Source organism: Bufo bufo, chromosome 5 (assembly GCF_905171765.1).
Source record: "Bufo bufo chromosome 5, aBufBuf1.1, whole genome shotgun sequence".
NCBI lineage: Eukaryota > Metazoa > Chordata > Amphibia > Anura > Bufonidae > Bufo > Bufo bufo.
This window is the reverse complement of record NC_053393.1, coordinates 313,732,666-313,759,139: the sequence shown is the minus strand read 5'-3', so window position 1 is coordinate 313,759,139 and position 26,474 is coordinate 313,732,666. Positions and strand designations below refer to the sequence as shown.

General features: G+C 45.2%; 1 protein-coding gene across 20 annotated transcripts in view; it reads right to left on the bottom strand.

Moving 5' to 3' along the window:
• The window catches only part of LOC121002857, a 133,638-nt gene that overhangs the window by 43,805 nt on the left and 63,359 nt on the right, over positions 1-26,474 (bottom strand). For all 20 annotated transcript variants that reach the window (XM_040434466.1, XM_040434472.1, XM_040434467.1 and 17 more), the window contains 6 exons: positions 21,173-21,211; positions 18,386-18,421; positions 16,066-16,103; positions 15,696-15,734; positions 13,653-13,691; positions 7,074-7,112 (listed from right to left, as the gene is read on the bottom strand). In XM_040434466.1, coding sequence (XP_040290400.1) covers positions 7,074-7,112; positions 13,653-13,691; positions 15,696-15,734; positions 16,066-16,103; positions 18,386-18,421; positions 21,173-21,211 — 230 coding nt within the window. The remainder of the gene's footprint in view (positions 1-7,073; positions 7,113-13,652; positions 13,692-15,695; positions 15,735-16,065; positions 16,104-18,385; positions 18,422-21,172; positions 21,212-26,474) is intronic.

Below are 26,474 nucleotides of genomic sequence, written 5' to 3'. Positions count from 1 at the left end.
TTCGGGTGGTGTAAATGGGCCTTTAAACATTGGGAATACCTTTGGTCTTACCATATGCCTGTCTTCTGTACTCTTCAGCTCCGTTTCCTTTCTAAAAGGGAATGGTCTTGAAGACTGAACGAATCCCTTCTTGACACTATTTGTACCTCTGACATCTCTCAAAGCATTTCCCATTTTATCTTCAACCTCTCTTCTAACTCTGCCTCCACCTGGGAAGCTCTTAAATGTGTACTACGAGTTACCTTCATGAAACATGGGTCTGTTACCTTTATGAAACTCTTCAGCAAGTCAGCTTGCTAGAGCCAGCTACAAGTGTGCACTCTCCTTAGCTACCCTTCAGGTCCTACAATTTGCCTGTATAGAAGCATACTACTAATATAAGTGTGTCACAGTAAATGTTATGAATATGTAAATAAGAGTGGGGGACTGTTAGCCAGAACTTAGCTCAATCACATATATCAAACATAAAGACAGCCTTTGGTACAGTGGCTGATGCTACTCCATCCTTCCTGCTGATGTTTCAGCAACTTTGGAGGAAACATTCACAAAGCAAGAACTATCCTTAACCGCCTCACGTCCGCCCATAGGATATAAACGTCCTATGGGTGGACGTCTATTTCTGACAGCACGTTTTAAAACGTCCTGTCAGAAATAGCAGCTGCACGCTAATCGTGCAGCTGCTGATCGGGTTGCCCGCTGACAGTGACAGCAGGGCAACCCTAAGACAAGGCAGGGACAGTGCCCAGGTGTCCCTGCCTTCACGATCGCTGCAGACACAGCGCTCACCGAGCGCTGTGTCTGCATAGCAGGAAACGCTGTGCGCTTCCTGTTCCGGCCCGGCGGTCATGTGACCGCCGTGACCGGAGTGTGCAGGGGCTGTGTGAGGTCTCTCAGAGATCTCGATCAGCCCTGCTGTGAGGCTGTACAGCGCAGGATTGCTGCTGTACAGCCTCTCTAGGGGTGCATTTGTCCTGTAACTGGGGCTACTATCTCAGCCCCAGTTACAGGAGAAATCAACAGTGTAAAAAAAAATAAAAAGTGAAGTAAATGTCCCCCAGAGGTCTTGTATGACCTTATGGGGGACGAAAAGTGTAAAATAAAAATAAAATAAAGGGTTGAAAAAATAAAATAAAAAAAAGTTTCACATGTAAAAAAAAAAAAAAATCCCAAGTAAGGAATAAAAAAAAAATTAAAAATAGAAAAAAATAAAATAAAATAGACATATTTAGTATTGCCGCGTCCGTAAAAACCAGCTCTATAAAAATATCACATGACCTAACCCCTCGGGTAAACACCGTAAAAAATAAAAAAAACTGTGTCAAAACAAGCAATTTTTGTCACCTTGCATCACAAAAGGTGCAACACCAAGTGATCAAAAACGCGTATGTCCCACAAAATGGTACCAATAAAACCGTCACCTCATCCCGCAAAAAATGAGCCCCTACATAAGAAAATCTCTCAAAAAATAAAAAAACTATAGCTCTTAGAACATGGAGACACTAAAACATCATTTTTTTTGGTTTCAAAAATGCTATTATTGTGTTAAAGTGAAACAAATAAAAAAAAAGTATACATATTAGGTATTGCCGCGTCCGTAAAAACCAGCTCTATAAAAATATCACATGACCTAACCCCTCGGATGAACACCGTAAAAAAAAAAAAAAAAAAACTGTGTCAAAACAAGCAATTTTTGTCACCTTGCATCACAAAAGGTGCAACACCAAGTGATCAAAAACGCGTATGTCCCACAAAATAGTACCAATAAAACCGTCACCTCATCCCGCAAAAAATGAGCCCCTACATAAGAAAATCTCTCAAAAAAAAAAAAAAACTATAGCTCTCAGAACATGGACACATTAAAACATAATTTTTTGGTTTCAAAAATGCTATTATTGTGTAAAACTTTAATAAATGAGAAAAAGTATACATATTAGGTATCGCCACGTCCGTAACAATCTGCTCTATAAAAATGTCACTTGACTGAACCCCTCAGGTGAACGCTGTAAAAATAAATAAATAGAAACTGTGCTAAAACAACCAATTTTTTGGTCACCTTGCCCCATAAAGTGTTATAATGAATGATCAAAAAATCATATGTACCCAAAAATAGTACTAATAAAACTGGCACCTTATCCCCTAGTTTCCAAAATGGGGTCACTTCTTGGGAGTTTCTACTGTAAGGGTGCATCAGGGGGCTTCAAATGGGACATGGCATCTAAAAACCATGTGGAGTTCCTTTTCTTCTGCGCCCTGCCGTGTGCCCATACAGAAGTTTACGACCACATGTGGGGTGTTTCTGTAAACCGCAGAATCTGGGTAATAAATATTGAGTTTTGTTTGGCTGTTAACCATCAATGTGTTAAAGAAAAAAATTGATTAAAATGGAAAATCTGCCAAAAAAGTGAAATTTAAAAATTTGATCTCCATTTTCCTTTAATTCTTGTGGAACGCCTAAAGGGTTAACAAAGTTTGTAAAATCGGTTTTGAATACCTTGAGGGGTGTAGTTTCTACAATGGGGTCATTTATGGGGGTATCCACTATGTAGGCCCCACAAAGTGACTTCAGACCTGAACTGGTCCTTATAAAGTGGGTTTTGGCAATTTTCTTAAAAATTTGAAGAATTGCTTCTAAACTTCTAAGCCTTCTAACGTCCTAAAAAAATAAAATGACATTTCCAAAATGATGCCAACATAAAGTAGACATATGGGGAATGTTAAATAATAAATATTTTATGAGGTATCACTTTCTGTTTTAAAAGCAGAGAAATTTAAATTTAGAAAATTGCGAATTTTTCAAATTTTTGGGTAAATTTGTGATTTTTTCATAAATAAAGGTGAAATATTTTGACTCAAATTTATGACTATCATGAAGTACAATGTGTCACGAGAAAACAATCTCTGAATGACTTGGATAAATAAAGGTGTTCCAAAGTTATTACCACATAAAGTGAGATATGCCAGTTTTGCAAAATTTGGCCTGGTCAGGAAGGGGGCAAAGGGCCCAGATGGGAAGTGGTTAACTGCTAATTCCCTACTGGGGGGAAAAGCCGGCAGCAGATAGTTCTTTCTAAACATCACTCTGCTGCCGGCAAACAATGAGTCTGTATGGGGACGAGTGATGGCATTAGCAATCACTCCTCCCCATTACTATAGAGGAGAACGCTGCATGTAAATGCAGCGGTCTCCTCTACTGACGAGCAGGCAATTGCAAATTAAGTACATTTGACAAAAAAGAAGGAATGGGAGCTGGAGTACTTGATGAAAGTTAGCTTTAGAGTGAAAAGTAGTTTATGGAAAACCCCTTTAACTCAAGAACAGACTCTCTTCAAAAATCTTTGCTTCCAGTCTTCCACAACTCCCCACGCCATTTCCATAATATAAAAGCTTGTAGCATCTTGAACTCTGGATCCTCTCCTCCCCTTTTCGCCCAGGCATGGGAATCTGAACTTAGGAACATTTTGACTATTGGGCAATGTCTCCTATATCACACAAAGCATCAATAGCTATGAAAGCCCAAGAAACATGTTATAAAGTAATGTCCAGATGCTATCCAGTCCCATCTCTCTTACATCAATGGTATCTGACTGTTACAGGCTGTGGCACCCCAGAAGGTACTAAGACTCATGCAAAGTAAGGTTGCCCTTTTTTTGGTGGTTTGTGAAAATAATCCACATAGTAACAGGCACTCCTATCCCAAATAACGAGAATTCAGTGCTTCTGATTATGTCTGATTTATTTTAATCATCTTATAAAAAAAATCATTGACATGACACTTCCTATCCTGGCAGTCCACTGATCCTTCAATGCTTGCTGAATGGTAGGAGGAGATTGCTATAACGCAACGCACGAAAGAACTCCTTGCCCATACACAAAGAAATCATTACACTAAAAACCCGATTTTACTGGGAAACTTTCAGCTTTACATCTCCTTTTATGCCAGATTTTCCATTTGCTAAGACTTATAGCAACTCAACTTTTTTCCCCCACACACACACACACACAACCTTTCTTTTCCATCCTCCTCCTTTTTCATTTCCCTCTCTTTTCGTTCGCATTTTCCTCTTTTTCTCTATATGTTTCTAACTTTTCTCACAACTTTCACTACCCTTCCTTGATACTTTTTATACCAAACTTGCTACTTCCCCCCCTTTTTATTTCTGTTTTCCATACCATATTATCAGTGTCGAACCTTTATGGTTAATAGTTTCTTTTATTGCAAATGCAGCCTATCTTTTCAGGTTTTGTGATGCTATTTGAAATTAATAAACATTTGAATAATAAACAGTAATAAAGGAATGGCACACCAAGATGCTCAAGAATTATCATTTCATGTGGAATATAATTAATTACTAAAGCTAACATGTCCACAGTGGCGACAGGACCTCTTTAAGCTGCTCATGCCACCATTTAAAAAAAGCGGATGGAGCTTGGCAGGAGGGGGTGTGGTCTTCTGCAAATTACTATAGAGACTGGCATAAATTACAGCGTAGCTGTAGGCAAGCTCATTGCTGCCAAACTTACTAAGAGGCCTGCACTTAGAATAGGGAATAACTGCCTGAATGGCAGGGGTTTAATGGTTGGGGCCCCTGTGCTTGTGATAGGCGGGGCCTCCTGTTCCCCCATTTGAATGGAGAGGCAGTCACTGCCAGAGATAGCCAAGTACAAGCACTTGGCTATCTCTGGCATCCCCATAATAAGGCCTCTTTCACATGGTCGTGTGCGCCCCACGATCGTGCTGCGGCCCGCAATGCACGAGCACAGTCCGTGGGGCAGCCGCAGCGGATCGTGGACCCATTCACTTGAATGGGTTCGTGATCCGGCCATTCCGAAAAAAGATAGGACATGTTCTATCTTTATGCGGAACGGAAGTACAGGACGAAACCCCACAGAAGCACTCAGTAGAGCAGGGGTGCACAACGTTTCCTGGTCAGGGGCCACATTGCCAGACTGAACCAATGACGAGGGCCGAAATTAAAATTTAAAGGGGTATTAACAACTGAAAAACTGTATTTATGGCCGATTGAACATATGGTATTTACCATTAATGTCTGGTTACAGTTCTGGGACTCCTATCTAATGGGAAAAATACATGTGAGCAGCCACAAAATATAGACATACATGTCTGTTATTAGATGGTTGGGGGCCGCACAGAATGGTATCAAGGGCCGCATGTGGCCCCCGGGCCGCAGGTTGTGCACCCCTGCAGTAGAGCTTCCGAAAGTTTCAGTTCCGTATCTCTGGATTTGCGGACCCATTGAAGTGAATGGGTCCGCATCCGTGATGCGGAATGCCCACGGAATGGCACCAGTGTATTGCGGATCTGCAAATGCGGTCCGCAATACGGCAACGGGGCACACACGCCCGTGTGAAAGAGGCCTAAAGCTGAACGGAGCAGTAGCATGCATACGTGACCAGCGAGTCGCTCCATTCAAACCGTGTAACACAATGTCCTTAAAAGAATCTCTTACAAAACATGTCCTATTCTTATCTGTTTTGTGGACAAAAATAGGCAGTTTTTAAAGAGAACCTTTCACCACTCCTGACATGCCTATTTTAATAGCTTCACGCATTCCCCATGTAATAACCATCCTGGAGCATCTATTCTTAAAGGGATTCTGTCACCAGGTTTCACCCCCTCCAGATAAAAATATGGTTATGTTCAGGGAGCCATTCCTAATGTGGTCTTATAAATGTAATCTGTAGGCTGATTTTGCAAAAAAAAAAAACGCTATTACTAACCTGTCAATCAACAGAATAAGGTGCCCAGGGCCGCCTCATAATCTTCTGTGACGCCTCCTGCTCTCCCTCCCCCCCTCCTCCTTTTGTAAGATTGCTGTGACGTCTCCTGCTCTCCCTCCCCCTCCTGTGACGTCTCCTGCTCTCCCTCCCTCCCCCCTCCTCCTGCTGTGACGTCTCCTGCTCTCCCTCCCTCCCTCCCCCCTCCTCCTGCTGTAACATTGCGATGTTACAGCAGGAGACGTCACAGCAGGAGGAGGGGGGAGGGGGAGGGAGAGCAGGAGACGTCACAGGAGGGGGGAGGGAGAGCAGGAGACGTCACAGGAGGGGGAGGGAGAGCAGGAGACGTCACAGCAATCTTACAGCAGGAGGAGGAGGGGGGAGGGAGAGCAGGAGGCGTCACAGAAGATTATGAGGCGGCGCTGGGCACGAACGGCAGCAGGTGCGGGCGGCAGCTTGGAGTCATTTACATCCCCTTGGGCACCTTATTCTGTTGATTGACAGGTTAGTAATAGCGTTTTTTTTTAGCAAAATGAGCCTACAGATTACATTTATAAGACCACATTAGGAATGGTTAAAGCTCCCTGAACATAACCATATTTTTATCTGGAGGGGGTGAAACCTGGTGACAGAATCCCTTTAAAGCTCTAGATTGTGCCATTCCTTTATTATTTCAACTAGAAGTTATGAATGAATTGCTAGCAGTCTACACCATTCTATTTTTATTTTTGTAATGTATCGGGGCAGTGATGCTGACCATTTTTGTAATATACTTTAATTACTGAAATCATACATTTCTATTAGAAAAATAGCTGCAAAGTGGCCCATTTTGAGCCTTAGCAACGCTCCTCTGTCTTCTCTTTACATAACAGTGGAGACTTGCTAACACTAACTGTGTTATGTAAAGAGAAGACAGAGGAGGTGTTAACATGCACAGACTCAATCTATCCAATCAGTGCTGCCATTGTCAGACTGTGCAGGTACACACCCCTAACTGGTTAACACCCCTTTGTATCCTTACTGCAGACTGCTAGCAAATCATTCATATCTTCTAGTAGAAATAACACAGGAATGAGCCATAAGGATAGATGCTCCAGAATTGTTATTACATGGGGAATGCATGTAGCTATTAAAACAGTCAGGAGTGGTGAAAGGTCCTCAAAGAAAATGCCGATATCCACATTTTGCAGATATGCGGTTTGCGGACTGCAAAATACACATGGTCGTATGCATGATCCCTTAAGGGGCACAATTCTCCTGGAACAGAGCTGCATTCGCCTTTATGGACACATTACTGTAGAAAATTTAAAGAGAAAACGATATACAGCTTTTCATACCTGGTTGATCTTTCACCATCGCTTTCCATTTCATTTTTTCTTGATCATAAAAATAACAAAAATAAAATTATGCACCAAGACAGATATTGACATTAACAGAGAATTCTGACTAAAAGCACTTTAACGTACAACAATACATTCTAGAGAATGTTACTAGTGTAACTTAAACATTGGAAATATCCTCTGGTGTTTACAGCTGCTTTCTACAAAACCTTTTTATTGCAACCATTTTTTTAACCTTTCCCTTCCCTCAACAATCCACCCCAGTCCATGTCGTGGTCTTACCTAAACCAGGCTTGTCCTGATTGGCTCATCCAGGCTGACAGACAGCCTGGATGAGCCAATCAGAGGGGCAGCAGGCGGGGAGCTGCCCTAGCTTAACGCCATTCTGTGTTGGGCTGTGGATAGCGGTCACTGGCAGAAAACGATCTTAGGGACAGTGTACAGTCACAATCAAGCTTCTATTTGGTTGTCAGGGAGAAGGGAACGATTAGAAAAAAGAATTGTGCAGAATAAGAAATTTGACCAGTAAAAGATTTCAGGGAGTGAGTAGCTGAGGCTGGCACAGGCAGCCTTCTAACTGCAGTTACTGCCAAAGGCTACTTTCACACTCGCCTTTGGTGTGGATCCGTCATGGATCTGCACAAACGCATCCGTACAGATAATACAACCGCATGCATCCGTTCAGAACGGATCAATTTGTATTATCTTTAAACATAGCCAAAATGGATCAGTCTTGAACACCACTGTAATTCAATGGGGGACGGATCTGTTTTCTATTGTGCCATATTGTGTCAGTGAAAACTGATCCGTCCCCATTGACTTACATTGTGGGTCAGGACGGATCCATTTGGCCCCTCAAGCCTGGAGAGAGAGCTTCAGTTTGTGAGAAGCAGTAGGAGAAGCAAGTAAACCAACGAAAAAACGTGGAACAGCAACCATGCCAAGAACCGAACCAGCAACAGCCACAACTGTGGCCGAACAACAATACTGGGTGGGTGCAGTGTCCCCCAATGAAGAGCGAGAAAGATTTTACTGGTAAGTTTTACAAAAATCTAGTTTTCTCGCCCATATTCATTGGGGGACACAGAGACCGTGGGACGTCCGAGAGCAGTCCACAGGGAGGGAAAACCACAGACCCCTGCAGGCAATTAAGAACTGTCGCCTGCAAGACCATGCAACCCAAGCCAGCGCACGCCGATGCATAAATATGCGCCTGGCAAAATTTTGTGAATGTGCATAAGGCGGACAGCAGCCGCCCTGCACAGCTGCGCGGCCGAACCTTGAATCCTCCGAGCCCAAGAGCGCCCACCGCTCTGGTGGAGTTAGCCGTGACACCAAAGGGTGGGATCCTGCCCCGGGAGCAGTATGCTTAAGCAAATGCAGACGTGCAAGTGCCACCCTGGAGGCCGCCAAAGCCTTGCGAGGACCCCCCGGAATGACAAAAAAGGAGAGTCCGTACGCCGGAAGGAACTGGAGGCTGGCAGTAAAACGTCGGAGCCCTGACAGCGTCCAAATGATCTAACTCCCTTTCCCTAGGGTGTGAAGGGGAGGGACCCAGTGATGGAAGGACAGTCTCTTCATTGAAATGGAAATCGGAGACCACCTTCGGGAGAAAGGAATGAACGGGCTGGGGAACCACTTATCCCTGTCAGAACCAGGAGGCTCTGTAGAAGAGAGTGCCCCAATCCGGACACCCGTCTGATGGATGCGATAGCCACAAGAAAAAAAAAAAAAAACCTTCCAGGACATGAGTCAGAGTGACATCTCCCGCAAGGGTTCAAGGGGAAAATTCCGGAGCACCGAAAGGACTAAGGTTAGATCCCCAGGCGGTAAGGGAGGACGGTATGGAGGAACCGTATGTGCCAATCCCTGAAGGAAGGTATAATGGGCCCCGGGTGAGTCAGAGGACGCTGGGAGGATACACAGCGCCGAACCTGACCCAGTAAGGAACTAATGGCCAAACCAAAAAAAACAGGACCGCAGGATCCACCCCTGCAAAAGGGAAGTGCCCCACGGAAACGGTAAGTGGTCCACCAATGTCCCCCGAGCTGAAGAAGCTTGTGGGGAGACTGAGAAGCTGGCTGATAACTACAGAGAAAAAAAACGCCTGAATGAGGGATGTCCAACTGCAAGCCAAGGAATCAACACATTGGATAGGTAAAAGTAGAGACTATATGAGAATCACCGGCGGTGGAGTTCCGTCAGCGACCGTGTATTGACGGTGTAGCAACCCTGCTCGACAGAAATTTCGACCAGACCAAGATGAGAGAAAAAACTCCTGCCTCGAAGAGGAAGAATAGAAGGGGTGTTCAGGCCCAGGAGCGAAACTCCATCAACAGTCGTGACAGCACCCCCGCTCAGCCTGGCGTAGTGAGACTCGTAGTTTAGCCACGGAGTGTGCAGTGAAAAGGCATGACTACATCGGACGGACATGGCAGTCACTAGTCAAGTCTTGAGAGAGGTAGTTGTAGATATGGGTAGTACACCCAGGACCAACGGGTGGATTTGGAAAATCGTCACAGCCCAACAGTCGATCCGGAACAAGACTTGGAAGAAAAAACCACAGAACCAATACCCTAGATCAGTGGTGGCGAACCTATGGCACGGGTGCCAGAGGCAGCACCCAAAGCCCTCTCAGTGGGCACCTACGCACTAGAAAAAGTCTATGGTGTACCAATTTGCCTTAGACTTTTCCTGCCCTTCATCAGCATAGGGCGCACTATGAACGGCACAGGCAGGCTATTATAGCTAAATGATAAAGTACATGGAAGATATACTATATTAGTATTCAGGGTAAATCGCCGTGCTGACACTTTGCGATAAATAAGTGGGTTTCGGGTTGCAGTTTGGGCACTCTGTCTCTAAAAGGTTCGCCATCACTGCCCTAGATCAACATAGATGAGGGGAAGTAGTAACATAGGAGCTACCCAGGTTTGCAGAGTGTCCGTGAACCCTGAGCCAGATAAGGAAAAGAAAAACTGAAGAGAAAAGAAGCAGGGCGAAGCCCATTCCCCATCTGAGACTGGCACTACACAGAAGTAGCCACCGGATGATCGTGGCGGTGCCATACTCCGCCTAAGGAGGGGGCCATGCAGCGTACGCCACTGAATTTGGCGTAAGAAGAATCCGTCACCTGACGAAAAAGCTGTGCAGGGGGAGCCGGAGTATGTTATGGCTAATCCAGGACCCCCGTACCGTAGTAGCTGTAGCGTGCCCACCAGCACAAAATGAGGGGCAGACTAGAGGGATCCGGTAGAGACCATGGTACCATACTGCCCCAGGAACGGAGAGCTAACCGTAAACACTCCACCTGGGAAGGGCGTTGGACAGGAACAACCGCCAAGCCAGCGTCAGGGTAGAACCAGTACCTGAGGGACTGCCCCACTGCAGCGACTGCGAACGCTAGTACCAGCGTAAAAATCCGCACCAGCGGAGGAGAACACGCTGCAATGCTAAACCAGAGTGCCAGCACAACCACTTCCCATATCAGAATTAGTCGATAGGGGATATAGAGTCCGTGAAACACTCGACTTGCTGGAACGTAATCACAATATTACATGCCATGGTGTACGCACTATATATTGTTGAAGACACATATTGGGACACTGGAGGACCATGGATATAGAGGACGCTAGGACACATGAGTGATGCTGGACAGCCCCCTGAGGAGAGAGGTTGTCATATTCATTCCCTGGAGGGTTGAATGGAAAACTGAAGGGTCCTCCTTGACCGTGATAGGACACGGGACCCATCTGACGCAGACAGGGGGGGGGGGGGGTGTCCTGTAGTGATGGGGACTGAGGGGTGAGGGCCCGAATGGACCTATTTTTTTATATTTTGTTTATAAAAACTGGGATGCCCACCTGAATTGGGCAAGAGGCAGAGGAGTTAAATTCCTCAACATTAAGGCCCCTCAGCAAGAAACACATAGAATCCTGTGTCAGCCTCAAGAGAAGGCTGACCAGGAACAGGAAGGGTTAACTTCCTGAGGACCGAGAACGGGGCTCTGTGAGCTACAGGGGGAGGGGAAGGCAAGGCGGGAAGAATTTGCGCCAGACCGCCCCCCTCCCCGGGGATGAGATGTGGGCTAGTAGGCCGCAAGCCCGGGCCTAAAGTTATGGGACCCGGCCGACTGTACGGCCGGAGCACCGAGGGCTGCGGGGACAATACTATATGACCCATTGTATTTGCGCAGGCAGCCGCCCGAATTGGATTGTGGGAAGGTCTGGCGCGTTTACCACACACCAGCGCATCACTGTGAGTGAATGGCGCCAGACCGCAGATAAATGCGCACGCATGCCGGAGTGAAGGCGGGGCCCACAGTGCCATAAGGTGTTAACTAGTGGTCCTGGAGAAAAATTCATTACAGTGGCAAGGCAGGTAGTTGTTGGAGCTGCAGCTTGTGAGGAGGGGGGTTGAGCCCCCCAGGACTGACAGAGGCGACGGTGCTGTAGAAGAGAGCAGAGGTTCCAGCAGGTGGGTGGCGGCAGAATCTGTGCGCGCATGTGGGGAGCGCAGTACAAGAGTAGGTGTTGACCGGACCCAGTGCTGGCGTTAGTTTCCTGGAGCGGTGCGCTCTTAGGCGCCCGCTTCCAGGGGATGATATCGCTGGGGAGTAGAAGCAAGGGGCGTCTGAGCGTGAGGTCAGCACTCTGCATCCGTTCTCCACACCCTACCAAAGCAGTGCACACGGTCGCCCGCTGTCTAAAAGTGCCTGCGGAGACCTGTTCATTAACCTCCTTATGTGCCCAAGTATCGACGGCACAGAGGGGGAGGGAAGGAAGACTTTTGGAGCTGGGCTTGGGGGGGAGTGATAAATGAAGCCCGTGTCTGGCCGAGAGGGAGCCTATTCCATAGAACCCTTTAATAGGAAGGGAGGGAGGGGGTTAACATACTCACCTAGTCCCGTGTACTCACCCTATCTTCCTCCTCTTCGCTTCACCCTCCCTAAGTGGGCCCATAATGGTACCTTCTCCAGCAGGGTCACCTCCTCAGCAGCTGGCACCAGAGTGGCAGGTGTCTGGTATGGCGGGAGGGGTCTTCTCAATGTCGGACCGAGGTGACCCCTTGGCTGGCGGGATGCAGGGGAGCGAGGCTCCCCTGGTCCACCTTGTCTTCTGTGGGGGAGGCAGCAGTGCGGGTGACCGGCACTGGCGCAACTCGACCCCGGGAGAACAGGGAGGCGAGGCGTCCACTGTTTTCCCATCTGAAAAAAAAAGGGGGAAAAATAAACTAAAATAAAAAATCTTCAGGAGATTCCCTGCATAGCAGGGAGGTCTTGTCTCCTATTGACACTAGAAAAAACTGAAGCTCTCTCTCCAGGCTGGAGGGGGTATAGCTGCCAGGGGAGGAGCTAACCGCTTTTACTAGTGTCAATGCCTCCTAGAGGACATACCTATACCCACGGTCTCTGTGTCCCCCAATGAATATGGGCGAGAAAGTAGCCTTGTAATACAGCTGCCAGGCAAGGAGGCGTTGTACAATAGCACTTATTGGCTGCTCTGACTCCCATATTTTACTTTCACTTTTTCACCAGATGGCAGAGCTTCTTACAGTCGATGCTAGTTTAGTACAGCAAGTGCAGGGAGGAAGGTATGTGCCTCTGTAAGCTGATGTAGAAGAGCATGTGTGGACAGGGGTGCAGATAATTCAGGGAGGTGGTGGAGAAGGATCTGGCTGCACTAATAACTGCAGAGCTAGTGACCCAGAGGCTTTGATGGCTTTCAATATCAGCAGCACAGACCACAGGCATGGAGCAGGAGCCTTGTCTGTGATGCTGGCAAGTAAAGGAGCTGCCGAAGGTCACCAGTTCTTTGTCCAACTGCTACTTGTTACTCAATAACTACAGGTTACTCAAAAATAAAGACACATCACACTTACAAAACCTGAGCCCTTATAAGATTTATCAAAGCCAACTTGCCTGGTCCCATGCAGGTCTATGTAGAACCTGGTTTCCAGGGAGAGTGGGTTCTACATAAACCTGTTAGGAGCTGTCTAACAGTGTGTGGGTTGGATTGTACAAACCCAGAGACTGTAGAAGGAGATAGTAGAGCTGAAGGCAAATACCACAGAGCCAGAACAATGGAAGTGGCTGAAAACCAGGTTGTAAGAGTTACTGCGTGCTGGTAGCTCAATGCAAAAAACTGTGCACATATTTTCTCTACAGCATTTTAGTAACATCATTTTCATGCAAAAAGGTGACTGCCCATTACAAACACTTACAAAACCATTAAAAGTATAGGATAGAAAATAAGTGCCTGAATGGCATGGGTCCAACTGATCAGCAGGGCCTCATGTTCCCCCATTTGAATGGAAAGACCGTCACTGCCAAAGATAGCCACGTACAAACAATGGGCAATACTCCTTTCAAACCGGGTAACACAGGGCCTCAATTCTTGTGAATGCCGGAGATCTCATCAGTTGGACTACTGCCAATTAGACACTTACCTCCTATTTTGCGGATAGGGGATGTGTCTATAATAGGATAACCCCATTAATATCACAGTTACAAGAAGAAGCATGGATACACAATCTGTTTTCATGACAGGACGCAAAACAATATAAAGATTTTCATACCTGGCAGTGCTTTTGCCACCACATTTCCTTTTGGTTTTTCTTGAAGATGAAAAAAACCAGTGTGTTGTTAAGGGCATTTTACATACTTTATTAAAGTATAACTGTCGTATTTTTTATTTTTTTTGGAGTATTGGATTGTGGGGATTAATATCACCTTGGTGGCCCTATTTCAACTTTACACTGTGTATTCAATTACCCTTAATTCCACATTTTTGTTCCCTTACTGGCTACTTTTACCTGTGCTTAACATAGGGTTGCTAGGCATGGTCTGTCTATGATAGATGGAGCACGCAGCACACGCAGGGTCAGATTACTGACAGCCAGGGACTGTAAATAAATGATTAAAGCCAGGTCCTCCCAGCAGCTGATAACAGTGCCTGGGCTGTGTGCACTTCTCCCTGTCCCTGCGCTTAGCAGACGCTCCCTCACTCAGCAGAGCTGGAGAATGCAGAGTTGAAGCAGCGCACAACAGGGAAGGGAGATCTGCCATCTGCTCAGTGTATAAATAAAAGCAACATGTGGTAAGAGGACCCCTTTGTGCTGCAGGAGATTAACCCTTTAGGGGGGAGGGCTCTGGTACTGACACTTTTGGGGGGCTATTGTTACTGGCTAGTGAGGGCAGCGGGATTAGGCTCAGGGTGAGGGCAGTGGCGGCCATCTTAACTGAATAGTGAGTTGCAGTTTTATGCAGACTGGTTGCTAAGGGCTGAATCTTATTAAATATGGGTAAGTCAGTCTAATAGTAACTGATTCTGGAATATCATGTTATTAGTAACTACATATATGAAAAATTGAAATTAGGGTCTAAATGTGACAGTTATCCTTTAAGTACTGATTGGTTCTGTTCCTTTTAATTATATTATCCTTTATATTATTTGTAATGTAGTGAGTTAGGGATAGTTAGACATATATTTTTTTTGCCTCAACTTGCCTCAGTGGATCAACTTGCAGGATAACAGGCCGAACTGGATGGACAAATGTCTTTTTTCGGCCTTATGTACTATGTTACATTTCTGAGTGATTATCTCAGAGACATGCATGCAGCACACTGGACATCCTTAGGAGGAGGAGGGGCTGAAAAGTATAAGGCTTTTTGCACAAAGACAGATAATTGGAACTCAACTGAGAACATCATCCAGACAGGATGTTGTAAGGTCACTATCTCTTTCTCGTATCACTATGGGGTGTTGGCCATGAGCTACGACATGGCAACAGGAGTCACATTGTATTGTAGGGCATCTGATTATTATTTACCTTTACTATTCTGTATGTGCTTGACAAAGGCCTCATTGAGAAGGCCGAAACGTTGCTGGGGAATTAAAGTTTGGGGTCTTTGGAATGCTGCCTTCGTTCTTTGGAATGTATATATATATATAAAATCACACTTCGTAAATATATTTATTCACTTACCCTGCTTAAAGCCTATTTATTCTCAAATAATCAAATTCACGTTAAAACATGCACCACAGAATTGAAGGGGATGCAACGCTCTTAAAGGCAATCGCCAATCTGGAATTAATGGTATATTGCTACGATATACCATCAATGTCAGATAGATACGGTCCCATCTCTGGACCTACTCCTATTTCAGAATGGGGTACTCGAAGTGAAGGCAAGCACGACGCACATGCTGGCGTGCTCTCCTTTTATCGCTACGAGACTTCTGAAAACAGCTGAGCGAGCACACTAGACTGTTTTAGAAGTCCCATAGCGGTGAAGGGAGAGTGCACTGCCGGAAATTTGCTATTTTTGGAATTCCCATAGCACTGAACAAAGAGTGGCAATGTGTGTGTGGCTTCTCTCTATACACTTCAGATCCCTGTCCTGGAGATAGGAGTGAGTACAGAGACCCCCACCTATCGACACTGATCGCATATTCTAGCAACACGCCATCAATGTCCCAGATGGGCCAAACCCTTGCTGCTGGCCTGTGGGGATACCAGAGATAAATGAGCCCCTGCTGAAAAGACACTAACTGAAGTCTCATTAAGCCCCTTTAACATAAGAGCTTTTAGAGAGAAAACAATATAAAGACTTTCATACCTGGCAGAGCTCTCACTAATAGTCTCCCTTTCAGTTTTTCTTCAACATAAAAACAACAAAAAAGAAATTATGAACAAACACAGATATTGACATTAATAGAGAATATTGAGTAAAGGTACTTTCCTTACATTTAACATACAACACTATACGATAGGAAATGTTGCTAGTTTAACTTAAAGGGGTTATTTTGGACTTAAATGGTAATGGCATAGCCTTAGAACAGGACATCATTGCTGATCATTCAGGGAGATACCCCCCTACTGCATAGAATGAGGGGCTGCAATACTCCTGGAATAGAGATGCAGTCACTTGTATGGGCACATCACTGTAAAGGTTTTAGAAAAAAAAAACAATATATACATTCTCATACCTGCTGTGGTTTCACTACTGCTTTTTCTTTGGGTTTTTCTTGAACATAAAAATAACAAAAATAAATTATGCCCCAAGAAAGATATTGACATTACTAGAGAATTCTGACTAATGGCACTTTCCTTACATTTAGCGTACAACACTACATTCCAGAGAATGCTAACTAATTTAACTTACAGAGGTCATTTGGAACTTAAAGGGGTTCTCCGGAAATTAAGAAAAAGGAAAATACCAATAACTACTTTATTATAAATATATTCAAAAATACTTTTCCTTAGTTATAATGGCTCATTTTGTCTAGGGAGCAATCATCAGGAGAAATAAAATGGCCACACAAAACCTGTCCTAATCACACAGTAGGTCAAGTTACTTTACAACACTGCAGTGGCATAGCTAGAAAGGACTGGGTCCCACAGCAAATTTTTGAATGGGGCCCACCTCCCCCAGTAATTTTTTCGCAACCCCTTCCTTTCATACCACCCCCATTCCTGTGGCTAGTAAAGATCGCTCTCCCAGACCAGGCCCGGCAGCTGTTCCATCCGTTTCCTACACTGTATATACTGTCACTGTATATCATTTCATTGTGTTATACTGTTGAGGGGGCCCTGACATCTTTGTCGTCCTCCTCCTCCTGGATGGGCCCCTTTTGGGTCAGGGCCCCAAAGCAGCCGCCTTCCCTATAGCTACGCTCCTGCAACACTGAGGTAAAGAGCTGCCTCATCCTCCGCTTCTCTGCTTGTCAGGGATTATGACCCTGAATACAGTTTAATATGATTTTCAGCTGAATCTCTGTAGTAAGGAGTTCATGAGGAGGACATGAAGTACAGAGAGGACGGACAGGACAGACTGTAGTGATGTTGGGGCTGTGGTAATAGAGACTGCATACAAGAGCTGCTGCTAATTATTCACATCCCCACCTCCTCTCTGTACTTCAATGTCTCCTCATGAACTATATTCTCACAGAGATTCAGCTGAAGATCTTATCTATATTCAGGATCATAATTTCTGACAAGCAGAGCAGAGAGGAGGATGAGGCAGCTCTTTAGCTCAGTGTTGTGAAGTAACTTGTCCGCCTGTGTGATTAGGACAGGTTTTGTGTGTACTAGTAGGACGGCGGCCATTTTATTTCTCCTGATGATTGCATCCTAGACAAAACGAACCATTATAGCTAATGAAAGGTATGTGGGAATATATTTATAATAAAGTAATATTTAAGTATTTTCATTTTCTTAATTCCATGAGAACCCCTTTAAATACTGATGAGGTAGCCTTAAAGCAGGTGTCACCACTGTTGATAGTTCAGGGAGATTCTCTCCCCCCCCCCCCCGAACAGAATCAAGGGGAACAAAAGCCGCAGACGCTTGCATAGACAAATCACTGTATCGGTGCAATGAAGGGCATGCAACGCTCTTAACAAAGAGAAACGTGAAATAATGATAACCCATCCAGAGGATAGTTTATCATTATCACATTGGCGGGAGTCCCAAGGTCCCGACACCCTTGTTGATCAGCCGTTTCAGGGGGCCGTGATGCTCACCGGAGCTCTGGTGTATGCTGGCGGCCTCGGGGTACTTTAGCAAGCACAGCGCTGTACACTGTAATAGCAGTTGTGCTTGATATTGGGCTGAGCTGCAACTAGGTCACATGACCTATGTACGGTGACATCACTGGCCTATGAAGAGGCCAAAGCGCTCACTGAGCACCCAGTCTCCTCTAACAGCTGATCAGTTGGAGAGCAGTATCTTTTACCACATAACCCCTTTAATACTACTCGCTTGTGGGGATACCAGAGGTAAATGACTCCTCACTGATAAGGCACTAACTGAGGTCTCAGAAAGCTTAATTTAAAGGGGTTATCCCATCTTAGACAATGGGGGCAAATCGCTAGGAAAAGCCCCCATTGTCTGATAGGTGCGGGTCCCACCTCTGGGACACGCACCTACAAGGAGAACGTAGCCGGAGAGAGCTGTGGCTGGAGGACCCCGGGGTCCGTCCACCACCTGGCGCAGCTCCCCGCTTCTCCCATTCAAGTGAATGGGAGCGCACCGCGCATGCGCGGCCACCGCTCCCATTTATTTCTATGGGGCCGACGGAAATAGCCGGCTCAATAGAAATGAATGGAGGTTGGCTGCGCATGCGCAGTGCGCCCTCCTCAACTTTCTCCTCTCCGTTCTCCTTGTAGGTGTGGGTCCCAGCGGTGGGACCCGCACCTATCAGATAATGGGGGAGTATCCTAGCGATATGTCCACATTGTCTAAGATGGGATAACACCTTTAACTATCAGAACTTTTAGAGAGAACACAATATACAGATTGTCATACCTGGCTGAGTTTCCACCACGCTCCCTTTCAGTTTTTCTTGAACATAAATATAACAAAAAGTTTAATTATGCTCCAACATAGATATTCAGGTTACTAGAGAATTCGGACTAAAAACTCTTTCCTTTAAACGTACAACACTACATTGTAAGAATGCTACTAGTTTTACATAAAGGGGTCATTTGGGACTTAAAGGGAATGTGTCATTAGAAAATGACCAATTGTTTAAAAATATGTTAAACATAAAAACATTATTTAAAGAATTTTTGATGGTTATTTTTAAATTTCCATGTCAATATCTACAGTGCCTTGCAAAAGTATTCACCCCCTTGACTTTTTTCATATTTTTTTACAGCCTTAAGTTCAATGTTTTGTTAATCTGAATTTTATGTGATGGATCAGAACACAATAGTCTAAGTTGGTGAAGTGAAATGAGAAAAATATATAAAACTATTGTTTAGAAATAGAAAACAGAAAATTGGCATGTGTGAATGTATTCACCCCCTTTGTTAGGAAGCCCATAGAAAGCTCTGGTGCAACCAATTACCTTCATAAGTCACATAATTAGTGAAATGATGTCCACCTGTGTGCAATCTAAGTGTCACATGATCTGTCATTACATATACACACCTTTTTTGAAAGGCCCCAGAGGCTGCAACACCTAAGCAAAAGGCATCACTAACCAAACACTGCCATGAAGACCAAGGAACTCTCCAAACAAGTTAGGGACAATGTTGTTGAGAAGTACAAGTCAAGGTTAGGTTATAATAAAATATCCAAATCTTTGATGATTCCCAGGAGAACCATCAAATCTATCATAACCAAATGGAAAGAACATGGCACAACAGCAAGAGACGGCCGCCCACCAAAACTCATGGACTGGGCAAGGAGGGCATTAATCCGAGAGGCAGCACAGAGACCTAAGGTAACCCCTGGAGGAGCTGCAGAGTTCCACAGCAGAGACTGGAGTATCTGTACATAGGACGACAATAAGCCGTACGCTCCATAGAGTTGGGCTTTATGGCAAAGTGGCCAGAAGAAAGCCATTACTTTCAGCAAAAAAAAAATGGCATGTGGGAGACTCCTAAAATGTATGGAGAAAGGTGCTCTGGTCTGATTAGACTAAAATTTAACTTTTCGGCCAAAGAAAACACTATGTCTGGCGCAAACCCAACACATTACCCAAAGAACACCATAGCCACAGTGAAACATGGTGGTGGCAGCATCATGCTGTGGGGTATGTTTTTCAGCAGCCGGAACTGGGTAACTGGTCAGAGTTGAGGGAAAGACGGATGGTGCTAAATACAGGGATATTCTTGAGCAAAACCTGTACCAATTTGTGTGTGATTTGAGGCTAGGACAGAGGTTCACCTTCCAGCAGGATGATGACCCCAAACACACTGCTAAAGCAACACTTGAGTGGTGTAAGGGGAAACATGTAAATGTGTTGGAATGGCCTAGTCAAAGCCCAGATCTCAATCCAATAGAAAATCTGTGGTCAGACTTAAAGATTGCTGTTCACAAGCGCAAACCATCCAACTTGAAGGAGCTGGAGCAGTTTTGCAAGGAGGAATGGGCAAAAATCCCAGTGGTAAGATGTGGCAAGCTCATAGAGACTTATCCAAAGCGACTTGGAGCTGTGCTAGCCTCAAATCACGCACAGAGTGGTACAGGTTTTGCTCAAGAATATCCCTGTATTTAGCACCATCCATGTTTTTTTGCTTCACAATAAAAAAAATTAAAAAACACCATCTTGAAAGTTGTGGGTATGGTCTGTAAATTAAATGATGCAAATCCTCAAACAATCCATGTTAATACCAGGTTGTGAGGCACCAAAATAGGAAAAAAGTCAAGGGGGGGGTGAATACTTTTGCAAGGCACTGTATATTTAAACAAAAACATAAAAGCCTGCAGTTTTCCCACTGGGCATTAAACTTAAAGGGGTTGTCCACTTTTTACTATTGCCTCAGGATAGGTCATCAATATCAGATCGGCAGGAGTCCGACTCCCGTCACCCCCACCGATCAGCTTTTTAAAGAGAAGGCAGCGCTTATATGAGAGTTCCCTTCTCTGCTCGGTTTACATGCTATTAGCAGAAATTGCAGGGTGAGCAGGTGTAATTACACATATTCCCATTCACTTCTATGGGACGGCTCAGTCTGTTTAAGTGAATAGAAAGGAGCAGTCCTATAGAAGTGAATGGGGACACCATACTTGTTATTACACCTGATCACCACTGCAATTGCTGTGGCGAGCAGGTAAACAAAACAGCTGATGGTGGGGTGCCGGGAGTCGGGCCACCTGCCAATTTGATATTGATGAAATATTCATATGTGCCCACACTGATGGGAAAAATGATGATTTAATATATGCAAATGAGCCTATAGGTGCATTTATACTGCCTGGCCCTGTCAAGGTGCAGAGGGCGCTACAGTTGGAGATCAGAGTTCTCTGGGTGTAACAGCAATGCCCCCTTTGCTCCTAAAAACATCATCTCCATAAATTAAAACATTGTTTTTCCTCAGCAATGCGGGCACATATCATATGAACACAGATCAACACAGATGCCTTAGCTGGCAAAGCGCACGTGCAACAGGAACAGGGCCATTCTATAAGAAAAAGCTGCATCCGTATTTTGCAGATCAACATTATGTGGACTGCCAAATACATAGGTCGTTTGAATGAGCATCTGAAGGGGCAGCAATTTAACTGGAAAAGAGCTGCAACACCCCTGTATGGGACACATCACTATAGAGCTTTTAAAGAAAACAAAAATATAGATTTTCATACCTGGCTGAGCTGCCACTACCCTGCTCCATTTCGGTTTTTCTTAAACATAAAAATAACAAAAAAGAAATTTTTAAACCAACACAGACAGACATTACAAGAGAAATTCTGACTAACTTTCCTTTAACATACATGTAGAGAATTCTACAAGTTTAACTTAAAGGGGTCATATGGGACTTAAACGCTAACAGCATAGTGTTATAATAGCTTTTAATCCTTTAAAGACACGGGCCTATTTTCACTTTAGATTTTCCTCCCCACGTTCCAATAGCTATAACTTTTTTATTTTCCGTTCACATAGCCATATGGGGGTCGGGCTAAATTTTTTGCGGAAAAGATGCATTTTAATGCCACAATTTAATTTACCATGTCTTGTATTGGAAACGTGAAAAAAAAATATATCTTTTTTTGGGTAAAATGAACAATAATCAAACAAAAACAAAACACAATTCTGCCAAGGGTTTTGACATCATGGCAATTCACATTGTGCCAATAAAGACATGACGACCTAATTCTGCAGCTCAGTACGATTATGGCGATACCAAACTTGTACAGTTTTTATTTTGTTTAACCACCTCCGGACCGCCTAACGCAGGATCGCGTTCCGGTAGGTGGCAGCGCTGCGCAGAGTCACGCATATACGCGTCATCTCGCGAGATGACGCTCAAAGCCGGCCCGCGCATGCGCCTCGCGGGCCGGCAAAAGTTAAAAGAGAAGTTCGTCACCAGCCTGCCAGCAACGATCATTGGGTGGCAGGCTGGCGATTTTTAAAAAATCCAATCACTGGCCATATAACAGATCATATTAGTAAATATGATCTGTTATATGGCTTCTCTGCTGGTCCTTTTCGTCGGTTGGATCCAGCAGAGAAGCAGACTGAACTGTGAGTAGCACCAAACACTTCACTGTAGCCCCTGATCACCCCCCTGCACCCCAATTAACCCTTTGATCGCCCCTGTCAATCACTTAGTGAAAGACAAAAAAGTGATCAGTGTAAACTGTCACTTTTTTTTTTCACTAGTATTGGCTGTTAGGTATTAGGGATAGTTTAAGGCCCCTTGGTTAGGTAGTTAGAGTCAGTTAGCGCCCACCCCACCGCACCGCAGTCACTTTTATTCGCTGATTAGGCGTATCGCTAATCAGCAATTGTACATTTATAGTATCTGTAAGTGATCAAACTGATCACGGTCAGATCTATAATAGTATTAGTGTCACCTTAGCTCGCCTCCACTCAAAACGCAGTGTTTGGCCCGATCAGGCCTGATCCGTCGCCACACGGTGCGTTCACCCACGCCCGCCCCACCGCAGTGACAAAAAAATATTATTTTTTGATCACTGCAACATTCACTTTACAACGCACTGCGGCGATAAAAAAACAGTCAGTTTTGATATTTTTTATCAACCGCAGCGGCCTCCGGTACTTCGCTAGCCTCCCCTTGTAAGACAGGTTTGCTTTTTTTTCTTGGGTAGTCTCAGGGAATACCCCAAAATTTAGTAGTCCAAAATGTCAAACAGGGGGTATTCTTCTGAAGAGGCCTACAGGATTCTGACCCAGTCGGATGAGGAGTGGGAACCCTCATCTGACGAATCTAGCGGGTCAGAATATGAACCTGTGGAAAGCAGTGGCTCTCTGACCCAAAGTTCGGACGAGGAGGTGGAGGTCCCTGGCAGCACCAGGCGTACCCGGCCCCATGTCGCTAGACCACAGGTTGCGCAGGATCCGCTTCAAGAGCAGCAGAGTGGGGCTGTCGCTGCCGGATCACGTGGTGAGGCATACACCAGCAGCGCAGCCCTTCTTGGACCTAGTACCAGCACTGCCGTACAACATGGTGAAGTAGCGAGCACCAGAAGGGCAGTTGAAGCTGGTACGGTGGCACGTGCAATAGTTACCCCGTCGCAGCCACCGCACAGAAAGGCCCGTAGAGCCCCTAGAATCCCTGAGGTGCTGGCAAACCCTGATTGGCAGTCACCAACTTCAGCCGCACCAGTAGTTCCCCCTTCACCGCCCAGTCCTGGAGTTCGGGTTGAGACGGCTCAAATCAGTTCGGCCCTGGGATTTTTTGAGCTGTTCTTGACTGCGGAGCTCTTGGACTTAGTCGTGGCAGAGACAAACCGGTATGCCACACAATTTATAACCGCAAACCCGGGAAGCTATTATGCCCAGCCTTTCCGGTGGAAACCAGTCCCAGTTTCCGAACTTAAAATTTTTCTGGGCCTTCTCCTCAACAAGGGCCTGACAAAAAAGCATGAATTGCGGTCATATTGGTCCACGCACCGGAATCATCACATGCCCATGTTCTCTGCTGCTATGTCCAGGACACGATTTGAGACCATCCTGCGTTTTCTGCATTTTAGCGACAACACCACCTCCCGTCCCCAGAGTGCCACCCTGCTTTTGACCGGCACCACAAAATTCGGCCCCTCATAGACCATTTCAACCAGAAATTTGCAGATTTGTATACCCCTGAGCAAAACATCTGCGTAGACGAGTCCCTAATACATTTTACCGGGCGCCTTGGCTTCAAACAATACATCCCAAGCAAGCGTGCCCGGTATGGGGTCAAATTGTATAAGCTCTGTGAAAGGGCCACAGGCTATACCCACAAATTTCGGATCTATGAGGGAAAAGATCAGACCCTGGAGCCGGTCGGTTGCCCTGACTACCTGGGGAGCAGTGGGAAGACAGTCTGGGACTTGGTGTCACCCTTATTCGGCAAGGGGTACCATCTTTATGTGGACACTTTCTACACAAGTGTGGCCCTCTTTAGGCATTTGTTTCTAGAACGGATTTGCGCCTGTGGCACCGCGCGAACTAGTCGCGTGGGCTTCCCCCAACGGCTTGTAACCACCCGTCTTGCAAGGGGGGAGAGGGCTGCCTTGTGTACGAAGAACTGCTCGCGGTGAAATGGAGAGACAAGCGTGACGTTTACATGCTCTCCTCCATTCACGCAGACACGACAATCCAAATTGAGCGAGCAACCCGTGTCATTGAAAAGCCCTCTGTGTCTACGACTATAATGCGCTCATGGGAGGGGTGGACTTCAATGACCAGATGTTGTCTCCGTATTTAGTTTCCCGCAGAACCAGACGCTGGTATAAGAAGGTGTCTGTATATTTAATTAAATTGGCGCTGTACAATAGTTTTGTTCTCTACAGTAAGGCTGGGAGAACACGATCTTTCCTCAAATTCCAGGAAGAGATCATCGAGAACCTCCTTTACCCAGGAGGTTCCGTGGCCCCATCCACCAGTGTAGTTAGCCGTCTACACGAGCGACATTTCCCCAGTGTCGTTCCTGGTACCTCAACCCAACCATCACCCCGAAAAAGATGTTGTGTCTGTAGCAGGAGTGGAATAAGGCGTGACACCCTATATTTCTGTCCTGACTGTGCTGACCACCCTGCCCTATGCTATGGAGAGTGTTTCCGGAAGTACCACACACAGGTACACTTAGCATAGGGATTGCATCTCACAGGACAGGCACACAGGGCTATTAGGGCCCTTTTACTCACAGCTGCTGCAAACCTCTCCTTTCACCTGGGATAAAGTGCATAACGTACTTTGCCACATCTTTGGGCGCTTTGCGCTTTGCACATTGTCCCATGGGGAAGGAGAGGTTTGTTCTATAAAGGTAAAAAAAACTAAACAAAAAATAAATTACCGGTAAGTAAAAAAGTTAAAAAAAAGTTAATATGTTCTGTTCTAAAGTTAATAAAGTTATTGCTTTGCGGCCTGGTTTTTTCTTTTTTGTTTTGTTTTTTTTACCTTCCAGGTGGACCAACCGATCGACTAGCTGCAGCACTGATGTGCATTCGGACAGAAGCATTGCGCTGCTGTCAGATTACACGCAAGTCGGTGTATGCGGCGCTGCAAGACGAGATTTCTCCTCTGCAGTAAGAGATACGTTTGCCGAGGCATATGAGCTGAGGAGGTGGCGGTGTTCATATACTTTGGCAAACACTTTGTATATATATATAAAAAAAAAAAACCCGGCAATGATTTATTCATCCACATCGATTGATGTGAATGGAGAAATCGGGTTTGCCAGGGCATACGAGCTAAGTGGGTATGGATGTTGGGCGGAGCTCCTATGTCCTGGCAGACGCCTTTCCCCCTTTTTGGCAGAGATTTTTTCATCCACATTGATCGATGCGAATGAAAAAATCTGTGCCGTTGATTTTTTTCTTTCAGCCCAGAGGCTGAACGGAAAAAAAAAATCTCATTACCCGTATGCTCAATATAAGGAGAATAGCAGAAACTCCTAATGCTGGGCATACATGTATGATTGCGGAGACCCTCAAATGCCAGGGCAGTACAAACACCCCACAAATGACCCCAATTTGGAAAGAAGACACCCCAAGGTATTTGCTGAGGGGCTTATAGAGTCCATGAAAGATTGAAATTTTGGCCCAAGTTAGCGGAAAGGGAGACTTTGTGAGAAAAAAATAAATAAATCAATTTCCGCTAACTTGTGCCAAATTATTTTTTTTTCTATGAACTCGCCATGCCCCTCATTGAATACCTTGGGGTGTCTTCTTTCCAAAATGGGGTCACATGTGGGGTATTTATACTGCCCTGGCATTTTAGGGGCCCCAAAGCGTGAGAAGAAGTCTGGTATCCAAATGTCTAAAAATGCCCTCCTAAAAGGAATTTGGGCACCTTTGCCCACCTAGGCTGCAAAAAAGTGTCACACATGTGGTATCTCCGTATTCAGGAGAAGTTGGTGAATGTGTTTTGGGGTGTCATTTTACATATACCCATGCTGGGTGAGAGAAATATCTTGGTCAAATGCCAACTTTGTATAAAAAAAATGGGAAAAGTTGTCTTTTGCCAAGATATTTCTCTCACCCAGCATGAGTATATGTAAAATGACACCCCCAAAACACATTCCCCACCTTCTCCTGAGTACGGAGATACCAGATGTGTGACACTTTTTTGCAGCCTAGGTGGGCAAAGGGGCCCATATTCCAAAGAGCACCTTTCGGATTTCACAGGTCATTTACCTACTTACCACACATTAGGGCCCCTGGAAAATGCCAGGGCAGTATAACTACCCCACAAGTGACCCCATTTTGAAAAGAAGACACCCCAAGGTATTCCGTGAGGGGCATGGCGAGTTCCTAGAATTTTTTATTTTTTGTCACAAGTTAGTGGAAATGATGATTTTTTATTTTTTATTTTTTTTCATACAAAGTCTCATATTCCACTAACTTGTGACAAAAAATAAAAACTTCCATGAACTCACTATGCCCATCAGCGAATACCTTGGGGTCTCTTCTTTCCAAAATGGGGTCACTTGTGGGGTAG